At 42.6% G+C, this 17,801-nt stretch overlaps 1 protein-coding gene across 2 annotated transcripts in view; it reads left to right on the forward strand.

The window, feature by feature from the left end:
- Window positions 1-1,214: 1,214 nt before the first annotated feature.
- The window catches only part of SLC9A2 (solute carrier family 9 member A2), a 50,412-nt gene continuing 33,825 nt past the window's right edge, over window positions 1,215-17,801 (forward strand). Inside the window, exons 1-2 of one of the 2 annotated variants that reach the window (XM_084844457.1) lie at window positions 1,215-1,736; window positions 10,956-11,419. In XM_084844457.1, coding sequence (XP_084700583.1) covers window positions 1,454-1,736; window positions 10,956-11,419 — 747 coding nt within the window. In that variant the 5' untranslated portion in view covers window positions 1,215-1,453. Of the gene's footprint in view, window positions 1,737-4,642; window positions 4,739-10,955; window positions 11,420-17,801 lie in introns of those variants that run through there. The other variant, XM_084844458.1, reaches the window with a different exon arrangement.

Below are 17,801 nucleotides of genomic sequence, written 5' to 3' on the forward strand. Positions count from 1 at the left end.
CACTATAAATACCATGATATACAAAAACCTGACTCCATAGAAAGGTTAGCCATGAGGGAACGTGGCTCTCAGGCTGAAAAAGATTCCCCACTTCTGCCATAGGACAAATGACATTTGTTTTTCCAGTGGTCCTTACTTATAGGAAAAATTCAGGCCATGAGAAGGTTGGGCTTCTAGTATCTAATTCTGTATCAACACAAGACTGTGGGCATCTCGTCATGGCTATTATTGGACTCAAAACCTACTTAGTCACAGAACCTCAGAGTTGGCAGGGTCCAAGGCAGGAGCACTATATGACTGCTGGTAAGCCACTCAAGTGCAAAGCTCTCAGGAAGGTTGGCAACACGTTTCTCCCAAGGGTCTTTTTTTTTTTTTTTTTAATACTGAGGTTCTACGATATATGCATCTGGCAAAATGGGCATAGTCCACTAAATGTGTGTGTGTGTGTGTGTGTGTGTGGTGTATAGAAAGACAGACAGATAGTGTGGACTACTGCCCACTTTGTCGGCGGCATGAATTATGTTTCCAAGAAAGTATATTTCCTATGACAGACTGTCACGGTCCACTTGCTCCAAGGTTTTTCAGAACCAGTTGGCAAAGTCAGATATCCGCTGCCCGAGTTAAATGCGGAGCACTGTCCCAGCCAAAGAGCTGCCGGCCAACAGTGACACGTTAACTCCTCCATCCAGTAGCCGTGTATCTACTCGCCCCCAAGGCACACGGACGTCTTCCGCGAGGACACCTGCAGCGGGGCTTTCTGCAGCCCTCTGCTTTGGTCCTTTCGCTTTCCGGCAAGCGCGTCCGGCTTGCTCGCCTCCGCCACCTTCCCCGCGCAGCAGCGGGCACACGGAGGGGCCGAGCCAGGCGCTCGGCTCCCCTTGCCCGCGCAGCGCTTAAGGCGCGCGCCCGGGGGGCCGCCGGCGTTTCCGACCGGCGGGCGGTCCGAGGAGCGCGTGGCTACTTGCCGTCCTGCCGTGGGGGTGACCTTCAGCGAACCTGGGGCGGCACCTGTCCCGGCGGAAGGGAGGAGAGGAAGGCGTGGGGTGTCGCCGCCCGCCTGCTCTTTCTGGCTGGCGCAGGCTGGGAGTCACCGACGGGGACTGCCCAGTGCGCTGCGCCCGGGCACTGCCCTTCTCCTTGCCGCCTCAGCGTGCGCCTGTGGGCGCGTGCGCTGCTGGGCACGGCGAAGCGGCTCGAGGAGGGAGGGCGAGGAGGGAGTCGCGAGCTGGCAGTGGCCCCGCGGTGACCTCGCCTGGTGGGCAAGGAGACAAAACGCCGAGGAGGAGCCAGCCAGGTGCTCGAGCCGCCCTCCTCCTTCCCGCGTGCCCCCGACTGTCTCCCCCTGCAGGCAGCGAGGGCAGGCAGGGCCACCGCCACCGCCATGCTCGACGCGAGCCGGACGCCGGCTCGCTCTCCAGCTGAGCGGTGAGGAAGAGCGGCAACGCGCGGCTCAATGGGGGCGTCTTGGCGAGTGCTCGGGCTCGGCCCCTTGCCGCTCCTGCTGGCTTGGCTTCTGCCGCACGGCGCCTCCGTTTCCGCCCTCTCGGGAAGCGGGCTGCCCGAGCCGGCTGCAATGATGGGCATCAGCCCCAGCCCCAGAGCGGAGACCCTGCAGGCGCCAAGCGGGACCCCTTTCGAGGAGACGAGGCTTCAAGTCTTCACCTTGGACTACCCCCACGTGCAGATCCCGTTCGAGATCACCCTCTGGATCTTGCTGGCGTCCTTAGCCAAGATCGGTAAGTGACGGAAGTACAAGGAGGCTTTGAACCCCCACCAGGGCCAGGACGGGAGATTTCAGTTTTTAGTGGGTGACAACGGGGGAGGGGAGGAGAAGTGGAACAGGTGTGTGTGTGTGTGTGGGGGGGGGGGGTTGTTACGGGGGAGGAAGGTAGCACATAATAGGAGCCTTTAAACCAGGGTGAGCAACCTGTGGTCCTCCAGATGTCTATGGACTCCAATTTCCATCAGCCCCAGCCAGGATGGCCACTGGCCAGTGATGATGGGAACTGTAGTCTGACAACATCTGGAGGACCACAGGTTCCCCACTTCTGGTTTAAACTTTAAGTATATCTCTAAGGAGTCACCCTGAAGCATCCTTTTATGAACAATTACATTCATTAGTGATAAATTTGGCACCTGGTCAACTGTGGCAAAAGAGACCTGGGAAGGCAAATTACTGCAGTTCCTCTTCTTCCGACATCATTGAGAAAAATCAGAACAAGAAAAGCCTAGATTCCTAAACTGTAGTGGCTTCACAAGTTTGCATGATAAAGATTGCTCTCTGTAATTTGTTTTGCATAAAGTGATTGGGGCGGAGTCCTCCTATGAAAGTAGCGACGAAGTAGAAGGCATTTCTTGCTTTTGTGACCACAGAAATATTTAGAGATAATTATTGTGTTAGAGGATTCCTGCATAATAACTTTTTGGTGTGAAATCTGATGCCTTTATGCTTTTTGCTGGCAGCTTTTATCTTTGTTCCTTTAGAAATAGAGTAATTATAAAAAGAAAGAAAGAGGGAGAGAGAGATTCCTGGTCCCTGGAACATGTATGTCATTATATCTCAAATATTTTGATTAAAAAAAAAACGGATATAAAAATACTGTGCATGTATGTGCAGCATCAGCTATATATAAGGCAGTGGCACACATTGCATATTCAGTAGAAAGCCTCTTATCAGAATCTCATTCTTATCAACAGTTTTGACATAGTTTTATTGCATGTCACTTAAGTAGCCCAGTTCAGTGTAATCTTATGTAGGTATCATTTCTTTGTTACATCAGAATGCAGTTAATTCCCCCACTAAAATAAATTCGGTTTAATAGTGCATAATTTTGGCTATCACACACCTGTTTTTAAGTGCTATGATTGGTGCCCTGAAACCACTTACGTGGAGTTCATCTCACTGAGTTCATGAGGTATTCTGAAACATGTGGCCTTGGTTCTAGCATTTTGTTGTGGTGTGTCTCATGCCATCAAAGCTTAAAGAGGGTAGTGATTAAAGATACGGCCTTCTCTGTAGAGGCATCTCAGTTTTGGAACTATCTCCGCAAGACTCTTTGTATGGTGCTTAGTCTGTTCTTTCAGTGCCAGGTGAAGACCTTTCACACACACACACACACACACACACACCGGACCTTTTAGATATATCAGTTAAAACTCTGTTTTTAACTGGTCATTTTTCTGTTTTGTTTTGTAAGATTTTATTAGCTTTGTTTTTAACCTCTGTTATTGATTTTATATCACTCTGAGAATTTTTGTACTGAAGAGTGGGAAATTAAATATTCAGAATAAACAATATTAAATTAAAGTACCATTAATTCTGGAGAATGGTGCTGGAGAAGACTCTTACGAGTCCCTTGGACTGCAAGGCGGTCAAATCAGTCAATCCTAAAGGAAATCAACCCTTACTGCTCATTGGAAGGACAGATACTGAAGCTGCAGCTCAAATATTTTGGCCATCTAATGTGAAGAGAAAAGTCACTGGAAAAGACCCTGATGCTGGGAAAGATTGAAGGCAAAAGGAGAAGGGGACGGCAGAGGATGTGATGGCTAGATAGCATCACTGATGCAATGAATATGAACTTGAGCACACTCCGGGAGAGAGCAGAAGACAGGAAGGCCTGGTGTGCTATGGTCCATGGGGTCACGAAGAGTCGGACACAACTTAACGACTGAACAACAACAACAACAACAACCATTCATTCATTGCTTACATGAAACTGTAGCAGTTGGTTCAGCAATGGCTGTAGCAACCATGATTACAAGGGTAATGTGAATTGGCCACTCCTTTAATATAGGAGGTTGTATCTAGGATCTGCCTTCCATGGGCAGAAGGCCTCCACTCATGGGAGGTGCTTCTGCCCAATTTGGAGGTATCCCCCTCCCCCTGCACCTCAACCATCTTCAAAGGGCCAGAGGGGCTGCCACGCAGAGAAGGGGGGCAGGAAAGTCTTTTTGCACTAGCCCAGTTGCGCAAACCTAAATCTGGATCCAGCTCACTGACTAGAATGTTGGGTGAGTGGGAGATTTAGGTTCAAGATTCACTGTTTCAGAGCCCTACAATGCAATCTTATGCATGCCCACTCAATGGGGCTTAATCCCAAGTAACTGTGTATATGGATTGCAGTCCTCATTTTCTATCTCTATAGTGGGACTATTTATTAAGGATATAATGAAAATGTATGTTATCATACTATAATTAGCACCATCTCAGACTTTTCATTTTATTTATTTTCAACTATTCGTTTTTGGGGGGGAGGGGCAAAAATAAATTGCACCTCAAAATTGTGGGAAACGGTGAGAATTTTGGAGAAATTTCTCAGGATGTGGGCTTCAATGCTTACCTTACAGTAAGGAGGTGGCTGGTGTGTGTCAGGGTGTTCTTTGTTTTACAATTTTTATCCCATTCTATCTTTGCTTAAGCTTTTTGAAAAGCCTCCTAGAGGACTTAACCAGGACTTCCTCCCTTGGGGCTTTCCAGTGCTGCTGCCTGTTTGAATGTCTGAAAGCTGAGTGAGGCATTTTGTTTTTTTGGTTAAAAGTCCAAAGAAGAAGAAGTCCTCGCTCAGCTTTTAGGCACTCAGCAGACAGCAGCACTGGAAAGCCCCAAGGGAGGAAGTCCTGCTTAAATCCTGTAGGGGGCTTTTCAGAAAGCTCCAGCTGCCAGAGAGGCTGCAAGGAATGAACTGGAAAAAATTGTAAAAGAAAATGAACTCCTCAGCCACCTCCTTTCAATAAGGTAAGCACTGAAGCCCTGCACCCTGAAAAAATTATCTGAAATTCTCAAAATCCCAATGAAAGAGGCAGAAAAACGGCTTTCCCAGGGAAATGAAGAGGTTGTGAAAGGGCAGGTGGGGTTTCAGCATAGCACTAATTGTAATACTGTTCACACACTACACAGTACCCTAAAGGTTCACAGTATTTTGAAGTAGCACACACCAAGCCATTCTATTACAGAAATGAAATGGCTTCTTGTGTGCTTTACATGAAATTGAAAAACTGGTAATGCCAATTTATCTCATTGACAGTTACCAATAGGAAGGTAAATGCCAAGTCCTCATTTCTGTTGACTCAGGACAGACAAAAGGAAGTTCATTTTCATATGGTGCATAAACCACCCTTCTCCAATCCCTCCAAATGTGTTAGAGTAAAAGTCCATTGGCTGTGCCTGTGATGACTGAGGAGGATGGGAGATGTGTTCAACAATCTGGAGGGCTCTAAGTTGGGGAAGGGTGGCATAAACTATGAAGTTCACTTCTAAAAGAAGTGGTGATGGCCACCAACTTAGAAGGCTTTAAAAAGGGATTAGAGAAATTCATGGAGGAAAAGGCTGCAATCCTGTGCACACTTACCTGGGAGTAAGAGCCACTGGATTCAGTGAGCTTAATTCTGATGCATAGGATTGTGCTGTAAGGCTATCATTGGGTATTACTCATGATGGTTTTATTTAACCCCCAGTATCAGAGGCTTTCAAGGGGCCGTGGTGGCTTAGTGGTTAAGAAACTGAACTGCAGACTGGAAGGTCGGCAGGACAGCAGTTTGAGACCCGAGTGCTGCGTGACGGAGTGAGCTCCCGTATTCAGTCCCAGCTCCTGCCAACCTAGCAGTTCGAAAGCAAGAAATTCCAAGTAGATAAATAGGTACCACTTCAGCGGGAAAGGTAACAGCGTTCCGTGCACCTCGGTGTTCAGTCATGCCGGCCACATGACCACGGAAGTGTCTTTGGACAGTGCTGGCTTTTCAGCTTAGCAATGGAGATGAGCACCACCCCCTAGAGTCGGGCACCTTTACCTTTTTATCAGAGGCAATATTTCTCTCAATACCAGTAGAAGGGGAGTACAGGTGGCAGGGTGCTATTGCACTCATGTCCTGCTTGTAGGCATCCCATAGGCATTTGGTTGGCCACTGTGTGACCATAGAATGCTGGACTATATAGGCCTTTGGTCTGATCCAGCAGGGCTCTTTTTATGCTCTTGTATTAAGAAAATTACAATTGGGAAGGTCTCACATTATCATGAAGAAAGCCACTCTACAGGTATTTGTTGTGAACTAAGCTATGTTGATTTGAAATGTTTAAGGCATAAAAGCATGTTGCTAATATTGATGCAAGCATATGTATTAATGATGGCTATATATTACTGCCTCTAAATACTAGTTGCTAAGGTCCATGAGTAAAAGAGTGCTATTGCCTTCATATCTGCTTGTGAGATGCATAGACATCTGATTGGCCACTATGGCAAACAGGATGCTAGACCAGAAAGGCCTTTGGACTGATCCAGCAGGGCTCTTATGTTCTTATGGCTTAATTACTGATGGATCTTCTCATGCTGTCTTGAAAGCAAATGACATTTAGAATTGGTTCTAAAATATTCTTGATCAATTTCCAGTGATTTATCCATTAGTATTTACTTAATGATTTGAAATTTTCTTAATGAAATGAAATGCTTTGGAGAGTATTAAATAACAGTAGAAATTAACCTGAACAAAGATGTATTATTAAGTGAGCAGATTTCTCCCCTCACCAGAAATCCTGAGGGAGACTTCCTGAATTACAAACTGAAAGAGTTTATCACCACAGTGAAGCTTTTTCTCCCCTCTCAATTTCAGTTGCTCTCACTCAGTATATGCTCGTGCCACCTACCACTGTAAGCCATAGAAGTGCAAAAGAACTAAAGAAGAGCAATAAAAAATGGTTCACAAGGCAATGCTGCCTGTCAGCTTTCCACTATAGTAGAAGGAACAGTACATCTATGATTTCAATTCATAGGCATCTAGGAAAAGCCGACATAGAATTATGGAGTCTGCCAAAAGTCACTCAAGGCAATAAAATGTCCATGGGTGTGTTATTTTAGGAGATATCTCAGTTGCAACTTATGTGAACTACAAGTATGTGGTTCTCCTTCCATGAGTAAGACTTGTAAAACTATTTAGGAGTGGTTCATTTTCTTTTTGCATTAGGAGCTGTGTTTTCAGTTCATTATCATGTGTAATCACATAGGTTAAATATGGAAAAGGAGAAGTATGGGATAAATGTGAATGTGCAGTTCTTGAAATGTGACCATAGGGTGAACCATTTATGTAGAACGAAAGAAAAGGAATACAAATGAAGCAGGCAACTCACCAAACCCAAAATAGATTACAGTTGCCATTTTGTATTATACTCCTCTATGCATAGTTACTCAGGAGTAAGTCCTGCTGAGTTCCTTAGTAAATATACTTTGGACTGCAGAGTAATTTTTTGTTGAAAAATTGACCCTGGTGTTTCAGAAGCTAGGATGTTATTAGTTCTATTCAGGCATTTTTAATTAGTATACAGTACACACATCAGGAGGGAGAGAATGCTAGCCCCCACCCGCCCCAGGATCACATTAATTGACTTCTGCATGTGATTATTATCCAATGTTCTGGATGATTAGAGGAAGCTCTCCTCTTTTCAAAGTCACTCTCCACATGTAGCGGATTACAAGTGTAATGGCAGAGGGGATGGCCCTAGTTCCCACCCCCTCCTCACTTATTTACTGTACTCTAATTAGGAATGCTTGAATAGGACGATTGATGTCTGTGAATCAGCCTTCTTGGTTTAGTTAGGACACAAGCAGTAATAATGACTGAATGCTTCTGTACCTTGTTTACTGATTTCAGATACTTCTCAAATGAGGGTAGATTTCAGCATTTATGAGTCTGTGTCATGTGGACCGTTGGTATCCAGCCTTCAGATTCATTTTTTCATGGTGATGAAGAGATTGGTATAGTGGTGGCATGGAAGCTTTGTGGTTTTTCCCTTCCATAACTTTTCCAGAGGGCCATACGATAATTACAGAAGAAATCTGCAATTTGCCGAACAAGCAAAATTATACCCTGTTACTATTGGCTGGTCTGAAATGAGATGAAATTGATGTTTTCCCAGGGTCAGTTTCTGACACCTTTTCCACCTGCAGTGGAAAATCCAAATGGTGTTTCCCTTCTTGTTCCAGCACGTGGTGGTCTCTCAAACTGGTGTACTGTACATTCAAACCCCATTCTTAAGTTGCCACTCTTGGCTACATCCTGCATCCCACAAAAAGTGCAGCAGGGTCCAGCAGTCTTAGTCCTTAGGAGTTCTTTTGATGTCAGTTGTTAGTCCTGGAACAGGTGAAAAAAAGCATAGAGTTTCCCTGTGTAGATGCAGACAAACTCTGCCCAACTATTGAAATATCAAAACTGAAATACCTGAAGAAGCATCTCTCCCTGTATCAGCCTGCCTGTGTTTTAACATCTTCTGTGGAGGCTCTTCTCATAGCAGCTGTTAAAACAAGTTATGTGTCAACACTGGAGAGAGTCTTCTCTGTTGTGGCACCCCAGCTGTGAAACACTGTCTTTATAGAAGTGTGACTGGTACCAACTCTGTTATCCTTTTGGTGTCAAGTGAAAATGTTCTTGCTTGCTCAGGTGTTTTAATTGGTCAGTTGGTCTGGTATCTTACTGACCTTAAAAAATGAATTATGGTTATACTTTTATGTTTGTGATATTTTATGATATATGACCATCTTGCTTTTTATATACCATCCTGATATCTATTTGATGAAGTGTTTTTAAACAAACAAACAAACAAACAAACAAACAAACGTGTAGATAGATAGATAAAATAAGTGGCCCCATATGCCTAGAGTTTGCACATTTGGAAAGTAGTAAATGGAGGAGCCCCTTCCAATCTGGAGCTGTACTCTCCCTTGACCATTATAGGAAAGTGAATGGTTAGAAAGAATATGCTACTGCCTTGATACTGACAGTTATTAGGACTTGCAGAACACGGTATTGATGGATCAAGTAACTATCTTCCTTCTTGAAGTGTTTCACTGCCATTGTGGCTGTGAGAACAGCAGAAAATTCTAGATGTTGGTTACATCAGATATCTCTAGACAAGCCTCCCCCAAACTGGTGACCTTCAGATGTTTTGGGCTTCAACTTCCATCAGCCCAAGCCACTAAGGCCAGTGGTCAGGAATGCTGGGAGATATAAACTAAAACAACTGGAGTGCACCAGATTGTGGAAAGCTGCTCTAGACTTAAATCACACCTGACCCATATTCATTCAGTTTTTTTAAAAAAAAAATGTACAAGAAGCCCAGAGAAACTGTATATTTTACATGGTCTGATTGTGTTCTGATTCAGCCTTGTCAACTGTTTCTTGTTTTCCTTCAGTATGTGTTTGGGGTGGTGATGGTAAGCAGTTACCTCCCTTTTGTTTATGACGCTTGGCCTATTTCCATCTTGACATAAGCTCCGTAAGCTTTTCTCATATGCCATGTTTCCAAATCCTTAGCAATCTGTGTTGCTTTTGTCTGTGCATTATGCTATGCTCATATCTTTCTTAGAAAGTGGTGCCATTATATATTTTCCTTAAAGTACCCCTAGGAAAAAGGCAAGCAGTACTCGTCTCTGGTTTTATGGTATTCTGATCTGTCCTGAGCAGGCAGGTACCACAAAGAGCCCCAGTGGTTGCAGCACCAAGGAAAGCTCCAAGTCAGCGATGTGCTCCAACAGATTCGAGTTGAACTGAGGCCTTATGCGTCCCTCCCTCCAGTCTACCCCTCCCAACCTCCACACCAATGCTGTAAGACTGTGAATAATTCATGGACTGACCCCTGGCCTGAAGGCAAGCACCTCTCCTCCTTTCTGTGGCCTCCTGCCTGGAAAACTCCCTGTGCCATTGAGCAAGTATGGTAGAGCAGGAGACATTCAATTCCTCAGGCAAATCAGTCCCAAGGAAAGTGTCCTGGCTCGGGTTTCAGAGGCTTCTGACCTCTAGCTTCAAGTTCAGTATCAGGAACCCAGTCTAGTTCCTCAGCCACAGGTAGAGCAGTCTCATACTTGGCCAGCTCAGTCCCCTCTGACTCTGAACTTGAGGCTAGGGCCATGGCACATGCATAGCTACAGTCCAGACAATCCCATATTGCTGCTTAATCTATAATATCACCAAAATATTGGCTCTGATACTAACTAGACTTCTGTGTCCAGAAGGGCTCCTGCTGGTGGATTACCACTCTCCCTACAGCATATCCCACGCTGTTTCAGAGGACTCCCCAATCCCCCAGAGCAGATTTGGGGGCGGGGGGCTCTGGGGGAAGCAAGCATAACTGGGAGCATCCCTTAGGTGAAACTCCATTCAGGGAAACTCATGCCAGGGTGAACAATTGTGAGATCCCAGCACTGTATCTTAGCCAAACCTTAAAAAAGCCTTTCACAAAACAATCATAAAATTCATTAAAACCTGGATTTCTCAGTGTCATTTTGACTGAGCTGCTCTTCAAAGTTCCTATATTAAAACATGAAAAAAGAAGTTACGATACAAGCACCAAGTCGTTACCTCTGAAGCCTTGGGAGCAAGGTCTTTAAAGGACCATGTCCTACCACAAGATCCTGTTCATCTACTCAGATAAGTGCAGAAGGCCCTGCTGTGTGTCCCACCGCCTTTTGAGACATGATTGGTAGGGATGTAAAGGGGGGAAATCTATCATGATGTCTAGTTTGTAGAACTCTGTAGCATTGAGCAGGGGGTTGGACTCGATGGCCTTGTAGGCCCCTTCCAACCCTACTATTCTATGATTCTTAACTCCCTGCCCTGGGAGATCAGACTGGCCCCTTCCCTTGGGGCCTTAAGATATCTGACCAAACAGAGTTTTATTTTGACAGGCATATGGTTTGGCTGACTTGTCTTAAGTTGTATGGATGAATATTTTACATATGCGCTTGAATGATCTGGCTTTCCTTTGTTGTCTTATCATATTTTTTGTTTATTGTATGATTACGTAAAATTTGTGTGGTGTCAGGTGCATTGAGCACCCCTTCACTGAGATGCAAAGGTGGAGGTATAAAAATAAATACATACATAAATAATGTAAGAAGAATAGCATGACATTAGTGTTCGTTTTGTGCACAAGTTAACCATCTCTCTCTCTCTCTGCTTTCATTCTGAAGGTTTTCATCTTTACCACAAGTTGCCCCATATCGTGCCAGAGAGCTGCCTCCTTATTCTGGTTGGATTGATTCTAGGTGGAATTATGTTTGGGGTACAAGAAAAGTCTCCACCTGTGATGAAGAGTGATGTTTTTTTCTTGTATCTTCTTCCCCCAATTGTCCTTGATGCTGGCTATTTTATGCCAACACGCCTCTTCTTTGAGAACTTTGGTACAATTTTCTGGTATGCAGTTGTGGGCACTCTCTGGAATTCATTTGGCATTGGCATCTCTCTCTTTGCCATTTGCCAGATTGACATATTTGGCCTGAGTGATATCACTCTGCTGCAGAGCCTGCTCTTTGGCAGCTTGATTTCAGCTGTGGATCCTGTGGCAGTGCTAGCTGTTTTTGAAAACATTCACGTCAATGAGCAGCTGTACATCCTAGTTTTTGGGGAGTCATTATTGAATGATGCTGTAACAGTGGTGAGTTACTTTAAAATATCTTGTTACTTTACATTCTTCTGACCTCATATGCTTTTCAGCAAGAAAACTGAGTGGAAGTCAAAGCAGGAATTTTATTGTGTTTTAGAAAAAGATCTAATTAGAGTAGAAATGCCTGTAATGTGTGCTAATGGTTTCAGAACTGGATATTTACAATGGTTTCTGCATTTTATAAAATGTTTAGTCATTTACCCCAGGAAGCAGAAGTGTCAGAGTGGGGATGGAGGGCTCTCTAGCACTGACTGACTAATAGAATAAGTACAAGAAATCTGCAGATCAAACCGATATTTGTTGTTCAGTCGTTAAGTCTTGTCCGACTCTTCATGACCCCATGGACCATAGCACGCCAGGCCTTCCTGTTCTCCACTCTCTCCCGGAGCGTGCTCAAGTTCATATTCATTGCATCGGTGATACTATCTAGCCATCTCATCCTCTGCCGTCCCCTTCTCCTTTTGCCTTCAATCTTTCCCAGCATCAGGGTCTTTTCCAGTGAGTTTTCTCTTCGCATCATGTGGCCAAAATATTTGAGCTTCAGTTTCAGTATCTGTCCTTCCAATGAGCAGTCAGGGTTGAATTCCTTTAGGATTGACTGATTTGACCTCCTTGCAGTCCAGGGGACTCGTAAGAGTCTTCTCCAGCACCACAGTTCGAAAGCATCGATTCTTTGGCACTCACAGACATTTCAATCAGCACCACCTTGATGTGTTCACCTACCTGCTTCTTAGGTGGACTGAGATTATCAGTTTATTTTATGTAACTCACCATGCAGCATTTAGATGGGAGCAAAGTTTAATCATTAACTAGATTGATTTTAAAAGACCATAGACTTCATTTACCAATATCCTGAGCTATCTGTTTCCATATGTGTAATTCATCACATCAGGAACATTATTAGACTTTGCCCTTACTTCAGTTTTCTTGTGGAAAATGCTTGTGTTAATTCCTGTTGTAACTGTTGTGATTACCATTTTATGAATAGTGTAATCCCCCCCCCCCCCAGATAGATCTAGGGATCTTTTTTATCTACAACATTCATCAAGTCTATTCATCTTCTAATCAATTAAAGAAACTACATCCTTTTAATGTTCATACAGACCGCTTGGAGAACGGGAGATACAAAATAGGCAAGATTTACTAAGCAAACATCAGTGGGCACAAGACTGTGTATGCCCTTTGAAATAAAAATACTGTCCTTGTTTATAAAAAGTTTTGGACTACTGCCTGTTAAGCATTAGAAAGGAACTTCCTATCTCCATGTGCAGTACCATAGAGATTAAAAAAATGGAATTCTCGAGAGGAAACAGTTTGCAGTCCAGAGACTGTAGTGGGGTTCAGACAACCACATCACATGTTAAAAGTCCAAGTGAGGAGATTGAGGGGCTTCGTCTCATGGGTTATTCTCACCTCCTGTTGCTGCACCCACCAGCCATATTTCCCCCACATATTTAGCAACCGTAAATAGGGAACTTAGATGTGTACTGACATATGGAGTGTCTCTGTTACGTAGAGTGTCTCCACATTAGAGGGGATTGTTAAACATTTGAGCAGCTGGTTATGGGTGGAGTTTTGGTTCTGATTGTGCTGGGGACAGAAGAGACATGCCTTCCCTCCCCATGTGTTGTGTTTCTGCTAAGGATACCCACCCCACCCCATATCTGCGTGTATGTAATTTAGTAAGGAAAAATAAGATACATAGTTGTATGTTACATATCTAGTGAATGTCTAGTTTGGCTCTAAATAGTGAAACTAGGAGCCAAGTGCAACTGAAGAAATAACCTGATGTTAACTTGCATGCTGTACGTAGCCTTTCACCCACAAAAGAAATTTGAAGTTGAAACCTTTAATGTCATTATTGACCTCCTCACAACTGAACTATGCAAACATCAAAATCTAAGATATCTTTTCACACCATTTTCAGAGCATTCACAGAATGCATTTTTATCCAGGAACCAGATGTGGTATCACTAAACAACTGTGCCCTCTTTACGGTGAAATCTTGAATGATGGGTTGAAAAATGAAATCTCTCAGTTTTACCTTTTCATCTAAAACATGGGAATAGGAAAAATGTGCACCAACATGATTTGAATGATGTTTTCCCTAACATATTTGTTGTGTTTACGTTGTACCTGGCTCTTATGCTTTCAGATTGTGAGTCTGAATGTTTGTTTTACCAAAGCGGCGGCAGGGGAGGGGGGGATCAACATGGTTGGAGAACAGGCTCTGATTGTGTTGCTATAATTCTCAATTGAAAATGACTTGACAAAGAACATACCATTTGATGACTTATTAAAGTGATAAATGTATATAAATATGCATAAAAATGAGTATGAATTTTCATGCAGACCTTTTACCAAAGAATTTGCAAACTGATGTGAAAATGGGATGGAACAAACTTGTGCTTCAAAAAGTTTGAAATTTGTAGAAACTGAAACAGGCAGGTTCAGCCCCCATCCCTTGTTAAGGTCTTTTTCTTTCAGGAAAGCAGAGATTATGTTCCACTAAGATAATGTAGTAAAACGTATTTTCTGTGCATCATTATACATAACACAGTCATATTTGACTCTGTGTGTGTTTGTGCCACAAAATGTTGTATGTGTAAATTTCAAGTTGTGGGTAGAGTAGGAGGCCCACTATAGCCTGCTCCATGGATCTGGCCCTTTCTGGTCCTGTGCAAGTATGCCATACCTCTCACTCCCCACAACAAATATTTTCAGATCAACTCTTCTTTTTATGTTTAAGAAGCAGTTGCCTGGCCCTTTTTATGCTATTATTTTCATGTTGTTGAGTGAAGTTGCCATGGCCACGATAATTTTTTGCATTGGAGATGATCAATAAAAGCTCTTAAGCCGTGTATTTAAATGAATACTTACATTTGCTTCAATATTATCAACACCTTTTTATGCCTTACGGTATTTCAGACCAACATAGCTTTGATCACAAAAATACTTGTGGAGTAGCTTTCTTCATGATAATGTGAATCCTTCCCAATTATAATTTTCTTAATAAAGAACATAAGAAGAGCTCTGCTGGATCAGACCAAAGGCATTCTGATCACACAGTGGCCAACCAAATGCCTACAGGAAGTCCACAAGCAGGACATGAGTGCAATAGCACCCTCCCATGTGTGTTCCCCAGGAACTGGCATACAGAGGCATACTAATTCTGATACTGGAGGTATTATATAACCACCATGTCTAGTAGGTAAAAAATGAAAAAGTCCAAAGTAAATCCTAAATATTTTCACCAGATAATGTATATGATCTAATAACACACTAGTAGATTTTACCAGCCAAGCTCTGGAGATTTATGAAATATTTATAAAATGTGCTATTATTATGTTAAGAGCATAAGAACATAAGATGAGCTTTGCTATATCAGATCAAAGGGTCATTTAATCCAGCGTTCTATTTCCTACAGTGACCAGATGCTTCTGGGAAGCCCAGAGTCAAAACATGGAGGCAACTTGCCTCCCCTGCTGTTTGCCTGCCGGCAACCGAAGCATATTGCTTCTGAGTCTAGAGGTTCTATTTAGGTGTCATGGTTAACAGGTGCTAAGAGACCTATCCTCTGTATAAATTTGTCTTCATACTTTTTAAAGTAATCTGAACCAGGGACCATCACCGTTTCTTATGGCAGCAAATTCTATACATTAATAATGCATACCTTTAAATATGCATTTAAATTAATAATCCGTAATACAATGCCTAATAATATAATTAATTAGTAATGTGTAACTTGGGCATTTTTGATGAGATATTTGGATCTTCTGTCTGCTGAACATTCTTTGGTATGTATTCTCTCACTGCTGGTTTAATGAAATTTTAGAGTTTTCTAGTAATGTTTTATTAGTGCTTGTGTTTTGTATTGTTATTTTTTATTTGTAAACAGTTCTGTGATTTCTGATGATGAGTAGCATATACATTTAAAAATTAAATAATACATATCCCCAGTCATCTTTTTTTCTAAATTTAAAAGCCCCAAACACTTTTTTTTTTTTTAATAGGGAAGGCAATAATTTTGGTTGTAGAATGCTAGGAGTTGTAAGACTTTTTTTCTGACTAAATAGGCATAAGATTGCACCTTAAGATACCCTTTTTTAAATAAGACCACCAGAACTGTACACAGTATTATAACTGTGACCACACCATAGATTTATATAAATATTTTGTGAATGCACTCACATTTTTTAATTTTGTTTTTAAAGAAGATACCCTCACAGAATCCTCCAAACTGATCCTTAAACTCCACTGAATTTAAACCCCCTCCACCAACAATTTGAGGGTTTGGTATTTTAAAAGGAAACTGCTGATGGCGGTATTTTCTTTTGGGATTCCCTTTTGCTTGCTTTTTCTGACGTTTCTGTTGTAAGTTTTCATATTGGGCCAGTTCAGTCAAAATAATCCCAGCTTAATCAGCCATGCACTGATCTTGGTGCTTGAATCATGGTTACAAGCTATATTATGGTTATAAGAGTTTCCAGCTATCCAAAACACAAAATTACGATTTAACCTTACATTCCAAACCACAATACTAAACTAAGATTTGATCTCTATTCTATAGGATAATTGGTTTCTTCCATTCAGCGGAGTTTAAACAGGTTGACTGTGATTCAAGCATGATACTTGAAAGGCCCAGTTTATATGTTCAGTAGAATGAAGTGATAAAGCTTTTCCTGGGCTGTACTACTTCAGGTAGTAGGAGGGGGAAGAAATACTGGAAAATTCTATCTATCTATCTATCTATCTATCTATCTATCTATCTATCTCCATCCATCCATCCATCCATCCATCCAGCCTTCCATGCCTGCACAGACAAGATTCTTATGTCTGGGAGAAGGGTTTAGCTTTGCTTTCTTCGTGGCATGCTATTTTTCTACACACTGATCTTCTTGTTCTTGTTCTTCTCCTTCTCCTTGTACATTCAAATATGCAACTCTCCACTTGCAACCCAAAGTGGTAATGTCCAGAAAACGCATGACTGCTTCATTCTGCTGAATATCAACTGGGCCAATGCCTAGGTTTAATGGCTGACATTTGATAGGAAGAAGGAATGCCTGGGGAACGGAACAAGGAAGTGAGCAGGCTGCTTTAATATGAGATGGGAATGCACTGTTGAAAGTTCAGTTTCTGTCTCCTGTACATTTAATCCCTTGTTAAGGTGTTTCAAAGCAAAGACAGTTTGGGGGCATAAATGTTGTGCTCACTCTCTCAATTTTGAAAACTCCCTTCAAATTAAGTCTGTTTAAATATGAATTCTGATGTTGCATCCTTCCCAGACTTTTTTTACTTTGCTGTGGTCCAATTCACATTTGTGATCAGTAGTGTGGTTGCTCCTTTTTAAAGCAACAACATAAGCACAGCTCCATGCAGGAAACCTATAACTGTGTTTGCACATACTGCTAAAGCATAGTTTACTATGATGTGCAATGCCTCTCTCCTTCTATCTCCTCTCACTCCCCTCTGCTCTTCCTCCGTTGGAGTTGTCAGGCAATCAAAAGCATTTGCTTCCATTTTTAACTAGTTACATATTAGCTGCATAGGGCAGACTGCAGTTTGTTCAAAAAAGCCAACTTCAGACCACGGTTAATTATCCTGGCTTGTTTGGGTAAAACAAACACTGACTGCAGTTCCCAGTTTGGTCATAAAGCAAACTGTGGTTACTTTAAAATGGAAGCAAATGCTGTGCCAGAGGAGGAGAGTGGAGCAGGGAGAATGCATTTACCTGAAGCTCATTCACGTAGCACTAAGCTAAGGTTTAGCAAGGTTTAGCATTATGCACAAACCAGACCAACGTGAAGCAGTTTCCTGTGTGATTCTATCCATTTCCACCATGCAGTTGCTAACTGTAAAAACATAAAGGTAGTGCTGGCATGATAAAAAAAAAACTTCAGAACTTCCTAGATCCTGCACATTAAGGCTGCAATCCTATACACATTTACCTGAAACTAAACCCTATTGAACTCAATGGAGATTACTTCTGAGTAGACACAGTGGTACAGCTACATAATTCTAGACCCTGGAGTTAATGATCTAATGGGGCGGGGCTTTAGATGGCCATGTGTACTACTTTGTGAAGCATACAAGTGACATTCCTTTTCAACCCCCCTCCTCCAGTCCATTTATTTATTTATTATTACATTTATATCCCACCTTTCTTTCTTCTTAAAAGGAACCCAGGGTGCTAATATGATCCTCCTCCTCTCCATTTTATCCTCAAAAAACCCCATGGTTTTAGTTAGGTTGAGAGTAAATGACTGACGAAGTAAGCTTCATGGCTGAGTGGGGACTAGAACCAGATCTCCCGATCCCGATACTAACCACTACACCATACTGGCTTTACATCTGCCTCTACATTCCTGATATG

Source organism: Heloderma suspectum, chromosome 3, assembly GCF_057233095.1.
Source record: "Heloderma suspectum isolate Gila_16-S chromosome 3, 16-S_ref, whole genome shotgun sequence".
NCBI lineage: Eukaryota > Metazoa > Chordata > Lepidosauria > Squamata > Helodermatidae > Heloderma > Heloderma suspectum.